General features: G+C 43.5%; 1 protein-coding gene across 1 annotated transcript in view; it reads right to left on the bottom strand.

The window, feature by feature from the left end:
• LOC108519226 (activating molecule in BECN1-regulated autophagy protein 1-like) overlaps positions 1-24,707 on the bottom strand; it is a gene marked incomplete at its 5' end in the record, with an annotated part of 48,563 nt that extends 23,856 nt beyond the window's left edge. The window contains 3 exons of the mRNA XM_017858064.1: positions 14,050-14,204; positions 15,752-15,940; positions 24,597-24,707. Of these exons, the coding sequence (XP_017713553.1) occupies positions 14,050-14,204; positions 15,752-15,940; positions 24,597-24,707 (455 nt within the window). The remainder of the gene's footprint in view (positions 1-14,049; positions 14,205-15,751; positions 15,941-24,596) is intronic.
• Positions 24,708-25,238: the final 531 nt, after the last annotated feature.

Here is a 25,238-nt window from a genome sequence, read left to right as displayed (position 1 = left end):
GGCTCTAGAGTCAATAAGACTTGGGTTTGAGTCCTGATGCCACTGCAAAACAAAATCTCTAGATCTCAACTTAGAACAAACATACACATTCAAATAATTTGGGAGATTAGAAGAGATGATGTATAAAATGCCTGCCACGGTGCAAGCTCCTAAATAGTAACTGCTATTATTGTAACCAGGAACCTGCATCTGAGTCTTCACAAACGGTCATCAGGGCCTATGAAAACAACAGGAAGCTGAAACTCTATAAACTGGAGTTTATTTCCCTTCTTGCTTCCCCAGTTTTTAATCTATCAAATATGAACTTCATTTCATCTGCCTTTACCTGCCCCTAGGGTTGACAGAAGGGGAAAAAAGAGAAAACAAATGAGCATGTGGTTTAGACAGTAATATTCATAAAGTGAACTTAGAGTGGTACAATAATGATCATTTTTCTGACTATCCTGATGAGGGATGAAGGCAGAAAGGGAGGAAGGCAGGGAGGGATGATTGAGTCTGAACTAAGGGTCCATTCCATCTATGCAAACCAAGTGATAAGCAGCCCTGGATCTGAGAACACATGCTCATGTGCCTTGGGTGCCTATCTGAAAGGCCTTGGACAGGACAGCCTCCAGAAGGGAGAAGACAGCAGCACGTGTCCTCAATATACTGACACACACACAAATAGAATCTTGTTATTAGTAATTTTCCAGGTGTTGTGGTACTGAGAAATGTGCCCAGGTAGCTGATGGTTCTCTTCCAGAATGGCCTAGCTATGGTCCTGAGGTCAAATGGGCCTTTTACAGACATGGAATTGGTTCAGGTTTGAGGCACAGCACTGACTGCCCTGTGGCAGCTGCATTAGGAACCTCCTACACCCTTCCTGTAGGACTCAACTCCAAATGTAAGGAATTCATTAGGGCTCCTTAAATCTTTGCTCTAACTGAGGAGACTATTAAAAAAGAACCCAATGATGTTAATGAATTTCTCTTGTAGTCATCTGGAGTGTGGCTGCTTGGCCTTTGGATCATCTCCTCCTGGCTGGCAGGAGTCTCAAACAAATTCATGGCTGCTATTCTCCATTCAGCCTCACTGGTTGAATGGGCACGGAGATGGTAATACCACTCTTTCTCCTTTGCACCTAATCAATGTTTTGCCTTTAAATCAAGCAATGAGGTGTGGTGCCTTTATTCTTTCTCATGGAGATTTTCACCTTCTCAGAAGATAACCAATAGTTTCTGTCCAACCTATAGACTTTGTGGTTAAATAGAACTTGCCATTTAACACTAAAAGGACAATGTGGGTGTGATTAGACAATTGTGGCTGGGATCACTTAATCTGTTTAGTTTTCCTTCTCCAAAGGTCAGATGGTGTGAGCAGAGCACATGCAGAGTTAAGGAGGGATGAGGGTTAACTTCAATGGGTGCATGAGGAGAGCACCTTGATTTTGAGCCTGTGGTAGTTCTACATGGGCCTCACAACAAAGTCTCCCCTAAAACTACAATAATTTATAATTGTAGGGAATGGGGAAAAAGGGCCAGAGAAAGTAGCCCTACAAGGAGGAGAATAATAAGACTTTAGTCATCAGATGCTTAAGTTGCTGTGCTGGGGTTTTTAAATGGGGGTCTGAAACAGAAGAATAAAAGACCTCTTTCCTAGAAATGTTCCAGACCAGGAAGTAATAAACAAGCCTCTCATATGTCACAAATTTACCTTTTATCATTTACTGCTGCAGAGGGATTAACAGGCAAATATTATCTATTTGCTTCTTAGTATAGGAACTTCCTTTGGGGACAAAACCCTCGCGACGCCAATATGACAGATGAACCCAGCTTAGGTGAGACAAGGTCACAGACGGATTGGAGAGAAGTAATGAAATGTTGAGACTCCCGGGTTGTTGCTAACCACTTCCCAACTTCTGCAGCTGCAGGAATCATGGGGGCATCAATCTGTCCTTCAGTTATGGCACTCCCTCATGCTCAAGTCCTTAAACAGTGCCGAAAGGGCAGTTCTCAAGTGCACATCTCCTCCCATGTTTGGGTATTAGGCTAAATCCTGCTTTGTGGCAGGAAGCCAGAAAATGCCACATAAAGATCACCAGCCTCCTGGATCTTGATAAGCACTTGCTTGCTTAGCACACTCTAGTGTGGTGTGGGAAGAAGGGAGATGAGGGCAAGACGTACAGAGGGGAGGAGGGCACGGAGGGTGCAGGATGGGACGTTAATCACTGATCCATAGGCTGAGAGATCATCTGGTCCAATCATCCTCATTTCACACATGTCCAAAACTAATGGACCCTTGAACAATGAGAATCTGGCCCATTTTGAAAAGCACCCAGAGATGTAGCGTCCACCCCTTTCCCTGGCCAAAGCTGAACAGCTCTCAGTCCACCTCGCTGAGGGGAAATATCTCTCACGATTAGCCCCACAGATGAGAGACTATCTGGACAAGTTTCTCAGTACTGACAGATGGTTACCTAGCTCTGCTAATCCCAAACCGTTTATGGTTTTGGTCATTAGTCTTTCTAACCCAGAGACTGGGTGAGTTGTGAGTCCCCTTTTAGATTTCCATGGAGACTGGCTCTGTAAACCCAAAGGTCATCAGTACTGACAAAGACAGTATAAGAGATGGCTCTGGTCTTCATGTACAGACACCCTAAAAACATCTCTAGTAAAGGTTTCCTTAATACTAGTCGGGTGCCCTGAAGCTCCCCATGGGATGTTCAGAACCAACCTTGGGTGGCCTGCTGAACACCCACCCTGTCCCCCACTCTTCTCTCTGACACAAGAGACATGCTGTGCAGCTACACCACCAAATTCTACTACACTGGAGGGATTATCAAGAAGAGGGGACCCTCTGTGTGGCTGAGTACAAAACCCAGCTGCTGATTCATGATTGACGAGTCCTGGTTTCACCTATCTCCACTACAGCTCTTCCCTGGTATATGACGAATGCTGACAGCAACCCCTCTTCCCAAGGTAGACTGTTCTCATTTCTGTCTAACATCTATGAAGGGAAATAGAATCAATATGCTAGAAAGAAGAAATTTCTTAGAGTTAGTGCAGTCTCAGCATGTCAATAGGGAATGAGTCTGGTTGCCAAGATATTTGTGGTTCTAAGGGAGTAGAAGATAATGATCGCTCCACTTCTGGTGTCCAAGAAAATCTCTTGTACCGCTTGCCTCTCTACCCCTCAAACTCTAACTAATAGGAAGTGAGAGCAAAAGAAAACAGTTCAGATCAAAACTAAAAGTGTCTTGTTCCTTGTTCAAAGATAGACAGGAAAAGAATGAGAGGGAGCCAGGAGGTCATTGGGAAACCTTCTTCTCCATCCTTTTAAAACGAAGAGGAAAAAGGTATTGCAGTCCTCAACAAGATGGTCGTTTTTTTTCTTCCCCTACTGCATGCCAATAAAACTCAGACCAGTAGTTCAAGCAGCAAACGGCACTGTTCAGATCAGCCCAGATAAGAAGTTAAAAGAAAAACTTTGTGGTTATTTTGTTTACATTTGGGAATCTCATCATCTGTAAAGCTAAAACCTCGCAGTGGTGGCCAGAGGTCAAGTGCAGTTAGCAGATCTTCTTTAAGACAATGGAAGCTGGCTGAAGGGGAAAATTGGAAACTGAGGCTAGAAGAGCTGTGGGAAAAGGTGCAAGGTGCAAAGCAAGGGGGCTTTGAGGAAGAAAGGAACTGTGAAGAGGAAAAATGCCTTCTGGATAATGATGGGAATTAAGGAGGCTTTAAGGTTTTAGTGAGGGTTACTAGAAGAGAATCAACTGAGAAGAGGGAAAAATCAATAGAAAGCAGATGCTAAGAGACAGCTGACCTTTCCATTGGAAATGGATGGCTACACATCTCGTCACAGGCTGAGAAATGCACATATCCTAGAGTGGCAGTGGGACCGATACCTTGGCCATCTTTTTCTTCTTTTTCAGCTGTTGATCTGCTTAGATTAATGAGTTACTGAGTTTCTTCACCTCTAGGAAAGTCTGATTGCTTTTTAAAAACTTTAATTCTTTTACTCTCTCCAAACCTTTATATTCTATGTTGGAATTCAGAATTCACAGAACGGTGATGTAATTTTTATAATTTTTATTATTATTATTTTTTATTTTTTGAGATGGAGTCACACTCTGTCGCCCAGGCTGGAGTGCAGTGGTGCGATCTCGGTTCACTGCAAGCTCCGCCTCCCAGGTTTATGCCATTCTCCTGCCTCAGCCTCCTGAGTAGCTGGGATTACAGGCACCTGCCACCGCGCCTGGCTAATTTTTATATTTTTAGTAGAGATGGGGTTTCACCATCTTGGTCAGGATGGTCTCGATCACCTGATCTTGTGATCTGCCTCGGCCTCCCAAAGTGCTGGGATTACAGGCGTGAACCACCATGCCCTGCCAATTTTTATTATTTTTAAATTTTTACTGTTCTGACAGAGCAAGGCTAACTCACAGGCGGTGCACCCATTTTTTTTTTTTTTTTGAGATGGAGTTTTGCTCTTGTTGCCCAGGCTGGAGTGCAGTGGCACGAAATTGGCTCACTGCACCCCCTGCCTCCTGGGTTCAAGCGATTCTCCTGCCTCAGCCTCCCGAGTAGCTGGGATATCAGGCATGCACCACCAACCCCAGTTAGTTTTGTATTTTTAGTAGAGACGGAGTATCTCCATGTTGGTCAGGCTGGTCTTGAACTCCCGATCTCAGGTGATCCACCCACCTCAGCCTCCCAAAGTACCAGGATTACAGGCATGAGTCACCGCGCCTGGCCAGTGCACCCAATTTTTAAAGTGATTATCATTATTATTATTTTTTGAGACGGAGTCTCGCTCTGTCGCCCAGGCTGGAGTGCAGTGGCCGGATCTCGGCTCACTGCAAGCTCCGCCTCCCGGGTTCACGCCATTCTCCTGCCTCAGCCTCCCGAGTAGCTGGGACTACAGGCGCCCGCCACCTCGCCCGGCTAGCGTTTTGTATTTTCAGTAGAGACGGGGTTTCACTGTGTTACCCAGGATGGTCTCGATCTCCTGACCTTGTGATCCGCCCATCTCGGCCTCCCAAAGTGCTGGGATTACAGGCTTGAGCCACCGCGCCCGGCCTAAAATTATTATTTAAAAACCCAAATCATAGCTTTGTTTGGAAATTTTTTAAAAAATCAAAATACCAAGTCACCTAACTCTCTCCCTTTGAAGCAGGAACAAATCTGCCTAGATTGCACGCATCCAAACCAAAGCTTTCTCCCAGCAGAAAAAAAGGGCAAACCACAAACAGTGTTTTTTGTTTTTTTTTTAACTTGTTCAAATTTGTTGCCCTTTGTTACTATGTGTTACAATGTGCTGCCTTCAAGGCATTTCTAGGCAACCTCCTATGATTTGCTGAGTCCTATAAACTTTGTCTTGTTCATTTGTTCCTCAAGGAGACCCCAAGGACAGTCAGAAGACAAGCTTTTTATTTTTCAATTGGCCCGCTGCTTTCCAAAGGCCACGCCTGGCCATTAGGATCAAAGCACAGACATTACTTCAGCTGAGGAATCTACTTCCGTGCTTAAAGAAATACTGAGGCATTCACAGCTTCCGGAATTCCCAGAAATTATACTTGCTGGGCGTGATGGCTCCTGCCTTTAATGGCCAGGACTCTGGGTGGCCGAGATGGGAAGATCACCTGATGCCACGAGTTCGACCAACCTAGCCAACAAAGCAGGATCTGCATGTCTCCAAACAAATAGCCAGGCATGGTGGCAATGCCTCTAATCCCAGCTTCTTGGGAGGCTGAGGTGGGAGGATTGCTTAAGCCCAGTTATTAAAATTTACAGTGAGGTATGATCGTGCCACTGCATTCCAGCGTGGGTGAGATCCTGTCTCTTAAAAAAAATTTTTAAACAAATAGGCTCGGCATGGTGGCTCATGCCTGTAATCCCAACACGTTGGGAGGCCGAGGTGGGTGAATCACAAGGTCAGGTGTTCAAGACCAGCCTGACCAAGATGGTGAAACCCCATCTCTACTAAAATACAAAATTAGCCAGGTGCGGTGGCAGGTGCCTGTAATCCCAGCTACTCGGGAGGCTGAGGCAGGAGAATTGCTTGAACCTGGGCAGCAGATGTTGCAGTGAGTTGCGATTACGCCACTGCACTCCAGCCTGGGCAACAGAGAGAAACTCTATCTCAAAAAATAAATAAAAAAATAAATAAATAGAAAGCAATTACTCTGGTTTCCACATCTCTGGGCACAGAGCACAACACAAGTTCTTGAACTTCTGTGGCTTTCTACATCTCAAAGGAAATGGTCTAATGAGTTCTAGAGATTCACCTTGGATAAAAGAATGCTTCCATATATTTTGCTTGATCCATTTGTGTGTGTGTGTGTGTGTGTGTGTGTTTGTGTGTGGACGCAGTAGTATTTCTCTGTTCAGGACAGGGATTATATTAAATACTTTCAGCTTTTACAAATGTATTAATTGATTTTCCTACCAATTCTTGAAAAAAAGGATGTTTTGCCTTTCACTTTTTAAACTATCTACTGGGAACCTCCCATCATGTCTGTGTGCTGAGACTAGAACCCGGAGAAATTCACTGATATTGGTTAGAATTGTGGAAACGAGGCCAGGTACGGTGACTCAAGTCTGTAATTCTAGCACTTTGGGAGGCCGAGGCAGGCAGATCACGAGGTCAGGAGTTCAAGACCAGCCTGACCAACATGGTGAATCCCTGTCTCTATACTAAAAATACAAAAATTAGCCGGGATGGTGGCATGCACCTGTAATCCCAGCTACTCGGGAGGCTGAGGCAGGAAAATCACTTGAACCCGGGAGGCAGAGGTTGAAATGAGCCGAGATCGTGCCATTGCACTCCAGCCTGTGCAACAAGAGCAAAACTCCGTCTCAAAAACAAAAAAAGAAAACATCGTGGAAATGAGTAAGATGCTCCTTATTTTCAGGATTATCTCATTAGTACTTTGATTCAATTAGGGCGTGCTGAGTAACGGGCTGTCACAGTGATAGTGATGGTGAGCAGGGTGCACATGTGAGAACATGCAGAGAAACCCAGGGCACACGAGATTTCAAAGTAACACACACTTAGGAAGCAAATGTTGCATGCCTCCCGCAGCTAAGCACAGTGAGGGCTGGGGAGATGGCAGTGAAAAGACCAGAAGAAGCCAGGCATCGCACATGGACACACTACAGAGGAAGGGACTATGTCCATCTTGTTCACTGCTGCATTCCTAGACCAATGATAGGGGCTCAATACAGTTTTTTTGAGTGAATAGAATAAAATGCAGCATAGACTGCACTCTACTAAGAGGCCACGGAGGAAAGACACTGTCAGAGTTGGTGAATCTGTCATGGAAAAATTTCCTAAATGAATGGCTTTGACTGCAGTTCTAGTGTTATTTTTAATTTTTTATCTTGCCCCCCTCCCTTCTCTGACAAATCGCAGAGACACTTCTTACTTCTCCTATACCCCTCCCCCCTTTCCTACAATGTTCTGAAGAAAATAACTTTTTGAGGATAGATGCTTTGTGCCACATCGCAGAAGTCAACTTTAAGATAATTGCAGCGGAAGAGGCTTTTAATCAACTGACAGGCAGCTTTAAGAAAATTAATGAGGACAAAATCTTAGGAAGGAGTAAATCATTTTTGACAACAAAGACATCTCTCTTTTATCCCAATCTCCCCTTGAAGAAATAGTACCCTTCCAGCATACAAAATAAAATATCATTATTTTGGTATTTGCCACCCCAAGTCCAGACAAGATTAAGAAAAGGCTCAGTTTCCTTAGATTTCTAGAGAATACTCTGGATTGAACTAGAATTCTAGGCCACTTTTGGAAATCAAACTTGTAGAATATAGGTAAGTACAGATGATTAGGTCTATATTATAAGTTCAATTCAAGGGCAGGGAAGGAGAGAGTCATAATAAAGTTTGTAGATTGAAGAATAAAGCTGGGACAAGTCAAAAGAGCCTATATTTGTGAAGTTAAATAAATTCTGGTCAGTGCTGACAGCACTGGGCACTCATCCTGACCCAGGATCTAAGCCCCAACTATAGTTACCACTAATTGGAGAAGTCTGGATCCCAAGTTTTTTCTATGGTTCATTTTAATGAACTTATAATAATAATGATAACCATCAGCAGCAGCAGCAGCAGCCATCATTAGTCTCTGTAAGGATGGCTACCCAATGGTATAAAAGAAAGCAAGCAACCTAACGTTTATTTTCAGAGATAGTAAGAGATAGAGCAAGAACAAAAGGGGAAAGGATCAAGATACATTGACAGGTGAGGTGATGGAATCACCCTACAGCCCGTCGTTCCTTCTTAGCGCACAGAGTCATCTGGAAGGCTTGTTAAAACATACATGGCTGGGCCTCGCCCCCAGAGTTTCTGACTCAGCAGATCTCAAGTGGGGCTAAGAATCTGCATTTCTAATAAGTTCCCAAGATGCTGATGTGGTCCCCTGGGGGTACACACAGAACTGCGGTGCAATCAGATTTGGGTGGGCTGTAGGTCTATAAAAAATGGTAAAAGGCCAGACACGGTGGCTCACGCCTGTAATCCCAGCACTTTGGGAGGCAGAGGGGGGCGGATCACCTGAGGTCAGGAGTTTGAGACCAGCCTGGCCAACATGGTGAAACCCTGTCTCTACTAAAAATACACAAATTAGCCGGGAGTGGTGGCAGGTGCCTGTAGACCCAGCTAACTGGGAGGCTGAGGCAGGAAAATCACTTGAACCCAGGTGGCAGAGGTTGCACTGAGCCAAGGTTGTGCCACTGCACTCCTACCTGGGCAACAGAGGGAAACTCCGTCTCAAAAAAAAAAAAAGTAACAAATCTGCTTTCCTTCCCTGCTGCCTGGGACCTGTTTAGGGTGAAGGGGAGGCATATTGCTAGCACTCTAGAGGGAGAAGGGGTATAAAGGGATAGTCCACTATTGACCAGCAAAACTCTTAGGTCAAGAAAGGAAGAAAGAAGAAGGGGAATGGAGAGGGGAAGAGGAGGAGAGGGAGAGAGATGGATACTTTCTTTTCAATGTGTCCTACGAACTATTGATTTGTCTAGGTAACACTCACTCAACCCTTGGCTATGGTTTTACCACACAGCCACAAAGAAAAAGCTTTCAATAAAATTGACCCTTAGGTATTGGAAGCTTTCCCTTAAAGACCACAATACTGTTCGATGGAGAGAGGGGAGCTAAACTGCATTCTATCCCAGAGCTTCCTCCTCAACCCAAGTCAAATGAAGGTGTCCTTAGTCATCCCTTCTGCCAATAAAATGACCCAAGAGAAAAGCAAACTATTCCTGGTGAGATTCAAGTTCCTAGTGCCTCTAGGATCTGCAGCAATTAATTAGGCAATGAGGATCTTTTTCACTTCTTACTAAACCACTTACGTGCCTACAATCCCCACTTATTGGGAGGTGGGGGTGCTCCATGTTAATTCCAGTGCTGAAAACACTAATCCTTATTCTTGCTTTCTAGCTCAAGATGACCTAGCTTCGCCCTCATGTCCCTGAACCTCCCTGCCCAGTTGCAGACTTCTGACCCTATTCCTAAGTAACACAGCATTTACTGAGATACAGACTAGAGGAACAATGTGGTATATGACTCTTTCCGGTTTCATTAGTAATTTTGTATTTTTGTTATTATGCTTTCACTTGGTTACAACCAAAGTTATTATACTGTGCAAGTTGCCACTATTTTAAAAAATTAATTGCAGTTCTCTATACAATATTGTGCCTGGTTCCAATTAGAAAATGAAAGCCAAGAAGGAACACAGGCAGTTTAAGTGTTTTGAGAATTCAGCAAAACTTCAGCTCAGCAGTCTCTAAAAGCTTAACCTAAAAACAAAACAAAAATTAACAAAAAGCCCTCTCTGGCTCAAGTAGAAGGGAATCAGACAGAAAATAAGACTCTGAGTCATAGAGAGTAGCATATCCAGTCTGGAGGAATCGCAAATGGACAGTGGGAAGGGAGAGAGAAAACATGTGCCCAGTCTTACTTTTCTGACTTACCCATCACTAAAATTGGGAAGACTAACACGGTAAAAAGAGAAGGGAAAGATCAAAAGGACCCTAGATCCTAGAAATAAGGACAAAAATTAAAATGATTCAACATAAAGAAAAGACTCCAGCACATACAGCTATTCAAGGGAGAAACCTGGAAAGCAGCAACAGCCGAGAAAATATGGGAGGTGAGGCACACACAGCCAAAAAGCTGAGTTTGGTAGGAAATAGAAGACAAACACCACTGTGCCTGCAACATAATTAGCAAAGAATCAAAGCACCACGCACAAAACCACAATGGCAAGTAGAACTGAGATTGACTCTGCCTCGCTGAGGAGGCTGAGGGCAGACACCTAAAATGAAGGAAGGAAAGCTTGCTTTAAAAATACTAATCCTGGGTCCCTCTGGCTGCCATTCTTATTCTGAATTTAGGTCTGACACGGATCTGTATTTTAATAAGGACCCATTTAGTTCTAATGTAAGTTGTCCAAGAACCACAGTTTGGGAAGCACTGATCCAGAGGTCTGAAGAACTGCTTAGAGTAAGTGCATCAAGGCTAATAGCAATTAGCAATTCATTTTCAGAAGAGTTTTCATATGGGATTGTGTCAGAGACCATCTCTTGGGGAGAGATGTCACTTAGTGCCATCTTAAAATAAATCAATGCTCTGGAGGATGTTCTCCTGGGAATGTCTGTTGGCCCAACACATTTGCCTCTCTGAACATTACCACAGTGAATTCCAAGAAGTAACACCAGAGAGAAGGGGAATTCTGAGTAGCAAAGCTCTAGGACAGGCCCATTACCCACTAAAGCATTCCTTTATGGCCAGAGCTTGACATTAGAGATGGAGACACCACCTATACTAACCTGTGCAAAGAGGGAGACGCTGTACTGTCCCATTAAACCCTTGCTCCCTGTTCTCAGATAAAAATTCACTTCCCGCTTAAATGGTGATACAGCACAGCTATCCAAAAAAGCTGGTGTCTTCCCTTCCACTAATCACTGAATTCAGGGACATTTGCTGAGTGATCTGGTGCCTTTGGATGTAAGGGGCAACCAAGACCTGGAAAACCAGAAGTCTTTCCGTAGCATGGGGCTTTGAAGTCAGACTGGGTGGACACCAGATTGACCTAAACCTTGTTGAGATGCCTTGATCCTGTCTCTTGGGTGACAGGAACACTTCCCAAATGGGAGCTTTCTAAGTACTTCAGCTCCCTTTCTTAGTGCTTGGTGGCAGATGGTACCTACTGAGAAACAAAAAAGGCTCACTGGGCAGCCTGGCAGTAGCTCTAGTCACCACGCATGCAGCTGCTGGCTAGCTGCCTTGAGCCCCTTGGCAGGACAGCCAGGGACTGACTGGATGACCACATCTCCTCAGCAGAGTTCTCTAGCCACATTCCCTGAGCTGCCAGTCCCCTATGTGACAACAGATCCCACCACCTTGGCTTCTGCTTTGTAACTGTCTTCAGCCATATGTTTCTGGCTACAATGGAAAAGTGGAACTGTGCTAGCACGGAGGACTGGCAGGCTGTGTGCAGGAGTTGGGCAAGAGCCCTGGCTTATGAAACAGGCTAGAGAGGTCTGTCAGAGCTACCCAAATCAGATCCTGTCTATTAATGATTATAAACAATTATTCCACAATTAGGCTGCAAGGGTTAGAAGGGCAGCTGTTGGGACTGGGATTCCAGGTGGTGAAAAGCAGAGACCAGGTGCTTTTACCAGCCAAGTCTGTTTAAGAGAAGCAAAAGAAGAATATTTATTTATTTTTATTCATTTATTTATTTTTTTGAGATGGAGTTTCACTCTTTTGTTGCCCAGGCTGAAGGACAATGGCACCATGTCGGCTCACCGCAACCTCCGCCTCCTGGGCTTAAGCAATTCTCCTGCCTCAGCCTCCTGAGTAGCTGAGATTACAGGCATGTGCCACCACACTTGGCTAATTTTATATTTTTAGTAGAGACGGAGTTTCTCCATGTTGGTCAGGCTGGTCTCAAACTCCCGACCTCAGGTGATTCACCCACCTCGGCCTCCCAAAGTGCTGGGATTACAGGTGTGAGCCACTGTGCCCGGTCAGAAGAATATTTAAATGAAAACTCAACTTCCATCCTCAAATATCTAGATAAGAAAATAGGCTTGATGAATATCCCACAATGACATCTCCTATTCACCCAATGTCAAATATTTCCAGCCATATCAAATTCAAGATCAGAACTTTCTTGTCATTGTGATATCAAGAGCAGAGAATGACTTATTTTCCTTTCAGAAGCTTGGTGGGGACATGATTTTATGTCATCCATCACTGGTTCTGCTAGTTACCACCTAGAAATTGTAAAGAGGATACTTTTTTCTTTTTTTTTTTGAGATTCTCTTTCATTCATTCACTTTCTACTAAGTGTCAGGTTCCCCATGAAGTTCTTGGACTTCATAAAGATAAAACAGACACAGTCTCTATTCTCAAGGAGCTCACAGTCCAGGAGAAGAGAGTGACATGAAACAAATAACTGCAGTTTAGTGTGACAAGTACTGCCATGACAGTGTGTAAGGGGTACAATGATAGCACAAGGAACTAAGTCAATTCGACTAAGAAAGATGCCACAGAAGGTGAAAAGCTTCCAGGTAGCTGGAGATAGGGGACAGGAGGGCATTCCAAGTAAAGGTACCCTGGCAAGAAGGCACTTTGCTAAATTCAAGAAGCTTGGAAAGTGGTTCAGTGTAGTTGGACAGAGGGTATCTGTAGGAGACAGGAGGGAGAAGAGGCTGGAGAAGAAAGGACCACAACCAGGCCACCCACTTTCTATCACTTTGTATATAATGGGTGCGCTCTCTAGTTTTTTCTTTAAAACAAATGTTTCGGCCGGGCGCGGTGGCTCAAGCCTGTAATCCCAGCACTTTGGGAGGCTGGGACGGGCGGATCATGAGGTCAGGAGATCGAGACCATCCTGGCTAACATGGTGAAACCCCGTCTCTACTAAAATACAAAAAACTAGCCGGGCGAGGTGGCGGGCGCCTGTAGTCCCAGCTACTCGGGAGGCTGAGGCAGGAGAATGGCGTGAACCCGGGAGGCAGAGCTTGCAGTGAGCCGAGATTGCGCCACTGCACTCCAGTCTGGGCGACAGAGCGAGACTCCGCCAAAAAAAAAAAAAAAAAAAAAAAAAAAAAAAAAAAGAAATGTTTCCCATTCCAGACACTCAACAACCATCTACATGCACAGCACTAAATGAAGGCCCCTGAGGGATATCCCTCTAAGGAGCTTACACTGAACCAAATTGGGTGGATTAAACATATACACTACACAGCTAAAGACAAAAAATGGACCAACAAGTACATCCAACTATAAATGGTACAGACTGCACAAAGTACTGGGAAATTCACAGGTTCTTAGCTTCAGACAAAGCTTAAATACTATCTAATTAGAGAACTGTTCAAATGCTTGAATCCCCTTGACAAAACCCTGGCTAAATGAGCACCTATGGGATGTGGGACGCTCACTCAGGCACATTAGTCTGGCTGAGGCCAAAAGGCCACCAAACACAGGATGCCCAGAAGGCTTTTATGGCAATATAAGAAAGACACGCCTCAGACAAGACAGGGTCCTAGACAGGACCTTTTCTCTACTGGTGAAATGAATGGGATGATTAAGAATAAAGCAGCTGCCTAAAGTCTTCATCGTCCATCATAATTGTAACTCACAGAAAAAAAAATTTCATGGCATACTATTACTTTTTACAGCTTGTTTCCTCACACACACACACACACAAAGCTTTAAAAAAAAAGCAGTTCATTGGGTCCTTTATGCATCTCCAGATTAAAAGTTTCATGTACAAGTAAGGAAGTATTCAGTTTATCTGAAGATACTTGCAGGCCTCTGGGGAATGCAGCACATGTTCTAGGGTGTGAGGAAGGGCCTTTGATAGTCCAGGGGTTCCACAAATGAAGCCTGCAGATCATGGATGGGCTTGACTGGGGCCCTTCCTTACTCCTTATGACTGCATGATAGCTCTGGTCCTGGCTGGGAGGTTACACCACTGTCCCTCATTACCCTTCCAAGCTTAGGGGAGATGCCATACAGTGAAAGCACAAGCAATAGCACTCACCCTCATGGAGGTCTCTCCACCATGCGCCTGTTGCAGCCTGAAGACCTGGGCCACCATGTGCTCTGTGGAGGGGTGCAGGAGGATCCTTCGTGAGGCCAAGCCCACCATTACATATCTGCCCATTGGGGACAGGCTCACCGAAATGGCATTGGGACCTGAGGGCCAACAGAACAGAGAGATATTTCCTAGACTTCTGGCCATTCCAAGGAAACAACTTTCACTCTTACTCTTCTCTTTTTCTCCAATCTTCATATTCACTTGCTCATCCTGGTGTTATCTCATAGGACTGTAGTGAGGAGTATGATGAGAAGGCATATACATACTGAATATAGTGTTTGACATATAGAAAGCCTAATAAGGCTGGACGCAGTGGCTCACGCCTGTAATCTCAGCACTCTGGGAGGCCGAGGCGGGGGGATCACCTGAGGTAGGGAGTTCGAGACCAGCCTGACCAACATGGAGAAACCCCGTCTCTACTAAAAATACAAAATTAGCCAGGCATGGTTGCACATGCCTGTAATCCCAGCTACTCGGGAGGCTGAGGCAGGAGAATCGCTTGAACCCGGGAGGTGGAGGTTGTGGTGAGCTGAGATCACGTCATTGCACTCCAGCCTGGGCAACAAGAGCAAAACTCTGTCTCAAAAAACAAACAAACAAACAAAAAGAAAGTACTTAATAAATGCTAACCATTATTATCAACATTTTAAAAAATTGTTAACATCCTGATATTACTATTTTGAAACCCACTTTTTTCATTTAATACATTATGAACACTGTTCTGTAAGAGCATTTTAAGGGCCAGTGGAGTAATTCCATCACTGCACCATCATTTGTTCAGTCAACTCTTAAAAAAAATAAAACAAAAAACCAACAAAAAACACCTAAAATTTGACCAAAGGTGACACCAGCGAAACAAAACACCCACCACCCCCTCCCCCCGCAAAAAACAACAACAAAAAAACAGTCTCAAGGCAACAATTTGGCATTTTTCTGTATGGTAACACTGCTGTGAACACCCTTGTATGTAAATCTTTGTATAGTTTTCTGATTATTTCGTTAAAAGCTGGATTGCCAAAGAGCTGACACATTTTTTTTTTTTTTTTTTTGAGACGGAGTCTTGCTCTGTCACCCAGGCTGGAGTGCAGTGGCTGGATCTCAGCTCACTGCAAGCTCCGCCTCCCGGGTTCCCGCCATTCTCCTGCCTCAGCCTCCCGAGTAGCTGGGACTACAGGCGCCACCACCTCGCCCGGCTAGTTTTTTGTATTTTTTAGTAGAGACGGGGTTTCACCGTGTTAGCCAGGATGGTCTCGATCTCCTGACCTCGTGATCCGCCCGTCTCGGCCTCCCAAAGTGCTGGGATTACAGGCTTGAGCCACCGCGCCCGCCGTTGAGCTGACACATTTTGAGAGGTTTTAAATACACAATGCCAAACTGCCTTGCAGTGCATTTGTGTGCCGCGACCACCTCCTCCCTTATTCCGGGCCACTGTAACAGGGGCATGCGGTAGGACTCTAATCCTGAGATGCTTCTGCAATGTTACCAGCCAGCACTCCTGCAAAGCAATCTTTCTCTGGCCTGTGCCCCAGTGAAGGTAGGGGCAGTATGTGACCGTTACTCCCACCCAAGCCATGCCTCACCTAGCAATGACCATGCCAAGGCACCAGTGTCCCTCTGTCATTAGGTTGGGCTTCCTATCCCTTACCAAATCGCTTGGTGTAGAGCATTTCACCCAGGTTATGGGGGGCCAGGGAGTATACTGCCAGGATGCCTTCATCGGGAAAGCCCCTCTGGCTGCTGGGGATGAAAGCTGCCAGGAGCTGGCCATCTGCAGAAATATCACAGCTGGCATCATTGTAGATCTTGCAGTTCTGCACCAGTACATTCACGGAGGCTGCATCAGACAAAGAAAGAAAAGAGGATAAGAAACTTTGGAGTTGATACTGTAAAAATTCTGGGGCCAAGAAACTTTAGGGACTTCCTAAGGGCCTGCACCTTGTCTGGAAATGCTAAAGAATACCTTCTCATTCAAACTAAAATGTCAAATGAACAAAACACAGGAGGCAAGAAAAGTATGTCTCTTCTCCCACCTTAGCAGGAAACTACAGGATAGTCAACACCACCACAACCACCTGCTGAGTCTTAGTTCACATTTAGGAAATATCACTTGAGAGATTAGATAAGGAAGAAGTTATTAAAAATTATTCCTAGAGAGCCGTTTAACAGCTGTTATTGTCCCAGAGATCAAAACTAAGGTAAATGAAAATGCAAACCCATTGGTTCCAAGAAAAAGGTGATACAGGTAGAGCCTTCTTGAGGCAGGAATCCTATTCAACACCTGTTATGTGACCTTGGAGAAGAAAGCCATTTCACAAATTTGTATTTTGCTTTCTCATTTAAGAGAAAGAGAACTGGAACATCTAGAGACCAGTTTTCTGGAACAGCTCTTTGCTAATACTAATCTCTAACTCTACCAAGAGAGGAAAAACAATAATGCCCAGCTGTGGCTGGATGGCCAGGGCTCATTTCCCACTATGCTGTATGCCAATGTCCATGGCAGCCCTAGTCTGCACTTAGTAGTTCCTGAGAACAAACTGCAGGGTCAGGCAGGCAGCAGGCTCAGCCTGGTAAGGTGGCAAGATCTGAGGGTGGAGGAATGTCTGTTGGTAAGGAGCATCCACTCCACATGACAGGACCAATGAGATGTTAACTGGCACTGTGCCTATAGGCCTTGTTTCAGTTTTCATTTGAATCCCTCTCTGAGTCCCACTGTGCGATTCCCTGCCAGGAGGAAGTGGCTTACCCTTGATGTGAGCATAGAACAAGAGTGCCCACATCATGGGCCCAGGCAGAACAGCATAACACATTCAAACAGACCAAGCTCATCAGGGCTTTGTCCCATTTAGATATACCTCAAGCAAAGAAACTTTTTATTGTTTCTCTTATTTGAAGGAGATGTCCACTGTCAGAGGCATTGTAATTTTTTAAAAAAAGCCAAGCTCAGCTGCCCTCCCCAGAGTCCAGGTGATCTACTGCAGTAATCCCAAAAAAAAAAAAAACAAAAAAAAAAACGTCAAGGGCAAGTTTCCCTAGGAAATTACCAAAACAAGGAATTGCTCTTTCAGAGGCCCCCAGGCTTATGCGATCTGACACTTAGAGTGATTTGTAAAACTCTATTTGTTCTCCTTTCCCTGTGTATTGCTAATGAGATGACAGTGTATATCAAAAAAGGCATCAGAACACATTGATAAGACCACTGTGCCAACTCAGGGGCTAACACCTACAGCACCATTACGCATAAAACCGAAGAGGGACCACAAGGATGGTTCTGTTTGCTAACTAATAAAATAATGACATCCAAATACTCACTGCTATCACCATTAGGCCTTTCTACTGCTCAACTCCCAACTCACCATCTGGTCTAGCCTGTAAGGCTAGATTTATCTAGTTAGCACTGGGACGTCTGCTACTTATTACTCAGGGTCCCAAGCCCTTTGCTTAAAACAAAACAAAACAAAACAAAACAAAACAAACAAACAAGAAAAACATGGCAATATCCCTCTCCTTTTCTGGATCAACACATGAATCCAGCTGGGGATACAGAACCAAAAGAACTTAAATAGGAAAGGAAATGGGACTCTATCGGCTTTAAGACAGCTTTGAACAGTTACCATTTTATCCACATTTAACGTCTCGAAAATGTCTGTTGGGTATGTTATCAAAGTAGACTTTCCTGTCTTGCTGTTACATAGATCTAGCTCATGTGTGTTAACATTCATTTTGGTCAAACATCTAGAAGGCTATAGTAACCCTCAAAACTCATCACCAATACATAAAAAAAGCATTTAACTGCTTAGGGAGACAAGGGGTACAGAGGAGAGTACAAGTAAGGTTTTCCTTCTTCTGGAAAGCTTGGCTCTAAAACCCCTTAAAAACTGGGCATATGGACAAAAAGCATTTTGTCAGCCTCAAATCCAGGCCACTGTGCTTGCGTTTGTAGTATATGATGATGATTCCAAATCAATAGCTGTCTCCCAAATTCTGCCCTCTTCCCTGACTCCACCCAGCTTCACAACTCTTCCTGGCTACTGCAATGAGCTCACAGAGATATGCAAAGGACAAACGAAAAGAGAATGCTGAAAATTTTAACAGCTTCTCTGGTAGCATATTCAGTTTCAGAAATTTTGCAGCTCATGATCCGGGGTTTCACTTCTACCCTAATGGGATGTGGTAGGCATAGAGTGATTTGGTAGCTCCATCGCGCTGGGCTCTGTTTACAATTTCATTCTCACATTTGCTGCTTGTCGTCTATTAATTTCACATGTGGAAAAGGAAATGTTCAGTTACAATAAGTGTCACTGCTTCCATTCACTTGTGAAGTTTCCTCTTGTAAGGCTGAGATTTTGATGAGTTAATTCATACAGGAAGAGATTTCTTGGATCTCAATTACTTGTTTACTTAGGCCACAGGAAAGTAATGTACTAATGACAAACGACAACTAACTCATCCTTTTTGGATTCAACAATAATATAAGGTAGAGAGAAAAGGGAGAAGTGAAATATAGCCAAAGACACCAGCAGCTTACACACCACTAGAAGTCTTTGTGGTGCTCCATACCCTGTGTGACCCCAGCGGTACACAAACTTTAACATGTATCAAAATCACCAGGAGGGCGTATTAAAACACAGAATGCTGGGATGGGGCCTGAGAATTTGCATTTCTAACAAATTCCCAGGTGTCTCTGATGTTGCTGGACTTGGACTACACTTGAGAAATGCTGCCTCGTCAAATAATCCTTAGTCCTGGAGATGTATCTCCAACAACTGGCTTTCACTTAAAGGCAAAACACATATTGGAAAAAATGATGGGGTAGTTAGCTGGGCTGTGAAGGATGGAAATAAAGATTAGGAAAGAAAGGATTTTCAAATCAAAACTGCTCAAGAACTTCAGGGGGCAGCTCCAGAGGGAGAAAAAACAATGCAGGAGACAGCAGGAAGCCATGTTCCAGACTCTGCAATGTAATCTCCTCCCAATTAGAAATCATTTCCAAGTGAAAATGCCCTAGCAGGGAAGGGGAGGGGTTAGAAATACTGATGCCTGGAGGAGCAGATGGCTCTGCCTTCCTATCAGCTCCATAAATTATAAACAAACACCTTGTACAAAGATCGATTTGTAGCCTGTTGCTGGCTGGCCAGATGAGGCCATGGGAGCGATTAGCAGTTGCAATGCTTTTGCAAATGCATTAGATACCGATTTAGAAAACCCAAGGGGGGTTAAATCAGCAGAAAATTTTCCTCTTGGCTATCTCTGAGCCCCTCAGATTTCAGAATAAGGCCTGTACAGAGCTCCAGATGACCCATAAACACTCCCTGAAGGCACTATATCCCCTGTGGTATGGCCTGCCCCACACCACTCATCTGCCGGGTTTCTTAAGGCCTATTCTGACAGGACAGCCTAGTGACCAATTCCATTCACCCAGTAAGAGTTTACTCTTAAAAATCATAGTGAATCTAAAGCGTCACTTTTTTCAGGAAAGCAATTTCAAAATTATTTATGCATGAGGCCTTATTCATAAACTTCTAAACACTAATCTCAAATCTCAAGTGAGAGAAGCAGGTGGCAAGATCTTTAGCCTAACTCCAGGAAAAGGTTAAATGCAATTCACATAAATCAACTTGGGGGTTGCTGAACTCATCAGTAAAACACAGAATCAGGCTGGGCTCACACCTGTAATCCCAGTACTACAGGAGGCCAAGGCAGGATAATCACTTGAGGTCAGGAGCTCGACCAGCCTGGGCAACACAGCAAGACCTCATCTCTATAAAAAGAATTAAAAAATCAGCCAGACATGGTGGCATGCGCCTGTAGGCCGAGTTACTCAGAAGGCTGAGGAAGGAGGATCATTTAAGCTCAGGAGTTTGAGGTTACAGTGAGATATGATTGCGCCACTGTACTCCAGCCTGGGCAACAGAGCAAGACCCTCTAAAAATAAAAGTAAGTGAAATAAAAGTAAATAAAACATAAATCCTCAAAGATTAAACTCATGTGGAACTTTCAAATGAATAATCAGACACATCACTAGAACAGAACAGAGAGTCCAGAAATATATCTAAATAGAGAAAAGAAATTAATATTATGATGAAGATAACATCCCAAATCAATAGAGACAAATGGATTATTAATTAGTTGGGACAAGTGAGTAGCCATATGGGGGGGAAATTGGATCATACTTTGAATATTTGGGACTAAATTTCCTAGTGAATCAAAGACTTAACTATTAAAAAACTAAAATCTAAAAGTTCTAAATGATCTCCCTAATGATGACACAAAACCAAGGAACCATAAAAGGAAAGTTGTATAATTTTGACTCCTTAAAATAAGTTCTATGACAAAAATAACCTTCAGCAAAGTCAAAACTTGAATGATAAGTAGGAAACTCCTATTATAAGTTAATTTTCTGATTTATAAAGAACTCCTGTAAAATCGCTAAGGAAAAGACCAGTGACACAACAGAAAAATTGGTAAAGCACATGGACAGATCAAGAGAAGGGAACACAAATGGCTGTTCATATGAAGAGGCATGCAACCTTGTTTGTAACATGAAAATACAAATGTAAAATACCTACATACTACTTTTTTTTTTTTTACATATCAGATTTGCAAATATCCAAAAATTTGATAGCACATTCTATCAGCAAGAGTTTATGAAATCAGGCACTCTCATGAACTCCAAGTGGAATAATAATTTGGCACGAGCTGTATAGAGTGTGGTATGGCAATAACTAGCAACATTACAATGCACACTCTTCCCCCCTGCAATTCCATTTCTAGAAATGTATCCTAGAGATATACCTGCACATGTGCAAAACGATAAACTGCAGCACAGTTTGTAGAGTAAAATATTGAAAATGACTTAAAGGTCCTTTAATAGTAGACTAGTTAGAAAATTATGGTACATTCATACAATGGAATACTAGGTAGTCATAAAAAAGAATAAATAAGCTCTTTATATACTGACGTGAAAAGAACACTGAGCTATACTGTAAAGAAAAAGTGCAGAAAGTACAGACAAGTACATACAGCATGCTACCATTTGGGTTAAATAAAAGGCAGAAAAACATAAATTTGTATTTGCTTCTATATACATATAATATTTTTGAAAAGATGGCTGGGTGCAGTGGCTCACGCCTGTAATCCCAGCACTTTGGGAGGGCGAGGCGGGCAGATCACAAGGGCAGGAGATCGAGACCATCCTGGCTAACACGGTGAAACCCCGTCTCTATGAAAAATACAAAAAATTAGCCAGGCGTGGTGGTGGGCACCTGTAGTCCCAGCTACTCAGGAGGCTGAGGCAGGAGAATGGCGTGAACCCAGGAGGCGAAGGTTGCAGTGAGCCAAGATAGCGCCACTGCACAGCCTGGGAAAAGAGCGGGACTCCATCTCAAAAAAAAAAAAAAAAAAAAAATTTTTTTTTTTTGAAAATATATAGATAAAACTGCTAACAGTGGTTAAAATGAGGAGGAGTGGGTGGGTTGGGGGGCTTCTTACTGTATTAATCTTTTACATTTTTTAAATTTTTGAACAGTAATATCAATTTCAGATGACAAAGAAACAAAGTGACAAAATAACAAAACAAAATAACTTTAAATTATGGCCAACTTTAAATAAATTATGGTCCAGAAAGCTAGAAATGAAGAAGCAAATTTCATTTTCAATAAGGGAAAAGGTGGATTGTGGTTGATTCCCAGCAGAGTTAAAGAATGAATTACTGGACATGTGGCCTATAAGCACTTAGAAATGGATGATTGCTGCTGAAGTTTCACTGAGACAGGACATGGAAAAATTAAACTGATTTTCCTTGTCCAATAAAGATACCAAGACTGGCATATCAGGAAATGCCACAGACAGAGAATATCTTAATTATTTTAAGGCAACTGGCAAAGTCTTATAATATCATACAGACAAGACAGAAAAATGTCAGCTTTAGATATGAACAACCAAGCCCAGAGTGCTAATTCATAAACTAAAATCAACACAGAGGAAGTCCACCGTAATGTACCACAAGGCTTGGTGCAATGCCCTGCCTGATTCACTACTTTTTGCTAACAATCTGAAAGAACACAGAAAAGCATGCTTATTGAACTAGTAGACAATGGAATATTGAGAAAGAAGGATTAAAACAATGTTCAAATAGATGATGAGAGGCAGGAAAAAGAAACTACCGTTGACAGAAAAAATTGAACAGAAACAAATACAAATCTGTTTTGGTTATCAAAAGATAAGCTGGGCCAGGCATGGTGGCTCAAGCCTGTAACCCCAGCACTTTGGGAGGCCGAGGTGGGTGGATCACCTGAGGTCAGGAGTTCAAGACCAGCCCGGCCAACATGGCGAAACCCCGTCTCTACTAAAATACAAAATTAGCTGGGCGTGGTGGCGCGTGCCTGTAGTCCCAGCTACTCAGGGGGCTGAGGCAGGAGCATCGCTTGAACCCAGGGAAGGCGGGTGGAGGCTGCAGTGAGCCGAGATTGCGCCACTGCACTCCAGCCCGGTGACAGGGCGAGACTCCGTTTCAGAAAAAAAAAAGATCAAGCTGTAAAAGTACAGGAAGGTTGAGTCTTGGTTTATTAGCAATTATCAAGAAATTTTAACTGACTGAAAATTCAAGAGTGGCTTCTGAAAAAAGTGCTGAAGCCACAAGGTAAGCTAATAGTGTCTGAAGCACCACTGTAATATGTATTTGACAGCTCGCATCTAGAGTTTTTTATTCTTTTCTGCCCCCCTCCACTGAAAGTTAAAAGGAAAGATGAGCAGAACTGTCAAGGATTTGGAAATCAGTGAAAGGAATCTAAGGAGGTTTGACCTTTCAACAAAGATTTAATGGAAAATGGCAGCTTAGTTTAAATAGTCAGAGAACTGTCACTTGAAAGAAGCATCATGAGATTTATACTATGGAGGTTCAGAGACAGAACTAGGACCAATGGGAGAAAGTGACAAGGGAAATGGTGGCTCGGTGCAAAAAAAGAACTTTTTTTTGTTTTGGAGATAGGGTCTTGCTCTGTTGCCCAAGGCTGGAGTGCAGTGGTGTGATCTTGGCTCATAGCAGCCTCGACCTCCTGGGCTCAGGTGATCCTCCCACCTCAGCCTCCCAAGTAGCTGGGACTACAGGCATATGCCACCATGCCCAATTAATTGTGTTTGTGTGTGTGTGTGTGTGTTTTTTTTTTTGGAGACAGGGTGCCACTCTGTGACCCAGACTGGAGTGCAGTGATGTGATCTTGGCTCACTGCAACCTCTGCCACACAGGTTCGAGCAATTCTTGTGCCTCAGCCACCTGAGTAGCTGGAAAAACAGGTGTGTGCCACCACACTCAGCTAATTTTTGTATTTTTAGTAGAGACGAGGTTTTATCATGTTGGCCAGGTTGGGCTTGAACTCCTGGGATCACGCGATCCTCCCAACTCGGCCTCCTAAAGTGCTGAGATTACAGGTATGAGCTGCTACACCTGGCCGAAAGAGATTTTAACACAAATGTAGCAGTGATGGTCAGGCCACCTTGTCAGTGCAGTCTATCATCAGTAGCAGTCAAGCAGAGGTTGAACCATCTCTCTCAGAAATGTGCAAGAGAGAGCCCTTCACGAGGTAGAAGGTGAAATGAGAGGTTTAAAATGTTGTGATTCCAAAAGAACAACTGGGATGTGGACTGCAGACTTCACTAGAAGCAAGGAAACTGAAACAGTCATGTTGTAAATCAGATATCAACCATACCATTGAGATGAATAAAGATACGAAGACTGGCATATCAGGAAATGCCACAGACAGAGAATATCTTAATTATTTTAAGGCAACTGGCAAAGTCTTATAATATCTTACAGACAAGATAGAAAAATGTCGGCTTCAGATATGAACAACTAAGCCTATAATGGGATTACAGGCGCATGACACCATGCCTAGTTAATTTTTGTATTTTTAGTAGAGACAGGGTTTTACCATGTTGGCCAGGCTGGTCTTGAACTCCTGACCTCAAGTGATCTGCCTGCTTCGGCCTCCCAAAGTGCTGGGATTACAGGCGTGAGCCACCATGCCCAGCTTGTAACTCTCAATTAAGCAATTCAGCAAACATGTCTCGCACCCACTCTCAGTAGCAAACAATGTAAGGTACTGAAGTAGACACAAAACCAAAGACTCCTCTGCTCTGAAGAGTTTGTGGACTAGTAGTTCACCGGCTAAAACCTAAAGTTTAGGTGGAACTGAAAAGAAGAGAAAGAAAAGGGAGTGTAGGATCCAAGAGCTAAACCTTGTGACCCTTTAGGAAAGACTAAGTGATGTTAATTAAACTCGATTAATCCAGATCTTAACGGACTTAAGTGTATGGTATGGTTGATGTTTGGTTAATGGACCTGAAATGAAAGTCACAGAAGAGGTGCAGAAATGGCATGTAGACAACAACTGCTCAATAGGATGATGAAAAACCCAGTGCTCCATGAATTTTTGAGTTCTGGCTCACCAGCAAATATAACCCTTCCACTGATACCCCATTTGATATTGACTTACCATTACTGATTTCAGGGAGGTCAAACTTAGTGAAGTCCCACCACTGGAGCCGGTAGGTAGTATTGGCAATGTTACTGGCCACGGCAGACTGTCCATCACCGATCACTGCCCCTGATGAGGAAGAAGTCAAAGACAGCACATTATATTATTTATCAACGTTTCCACTGCAAAACATAAAACAATACTGGGATTAGTAGTGGGGAGAGAAGAGGAAAAACTAGACTATGGCTGAAGAAAGTTAATGAGTCCCACCTGGCAAGTCTTTGTCTCACAGAAAAACCAGGTATGTTTGTCAGGGAACAACTTAATGTGGAAATATAATCCCATCCATCAGTCCCTCCCATTGTTACTTAACATTTACTTAGTGCCAACAACGTGGCAGGTACTGTACATACATGGTCTGGTAGGCTCGACATCTAAAAGAGACAGGTGAAATTTCATAAAAATGTGGGAAAAGAAAAATAAAAATGGGAAGACACCATTAATACAGAAAAGCCAGTAGCATTTCAGTCCCTGGCCATCCTGATAGTAAGCAGCACTCTTTCAGACAAAGAATCTCCTCCTTTATCACTTTCTTCCTAACAGGACATCTCAAAAACAGGCTTCCTCCAGGGAAGAGGCAGCTACCATACAGCTGACTGG

This window comes from Rhinopithecus bieti, unplaced genomic scaffold, assembly GCF_001698545.2.
Source record: "Rhinopithecus bieti isolate Rb0 unplaced genomic scaffold, ASM169854v2 scaffold_46101, whole genome shotgun sequence".
NCBI classification, from domain to species: domain Eukaryota; kingdom Metazoa; phylum Chordata; class Mammalia; order Primates; family Cercopithecidae; genus Rhinopithecus; species Rhinopithecus bieti.
Note: the sequence above shows the minus strand (reverse complement) of the source record. Positions and strands in the feature narration are given on the sequence as shown.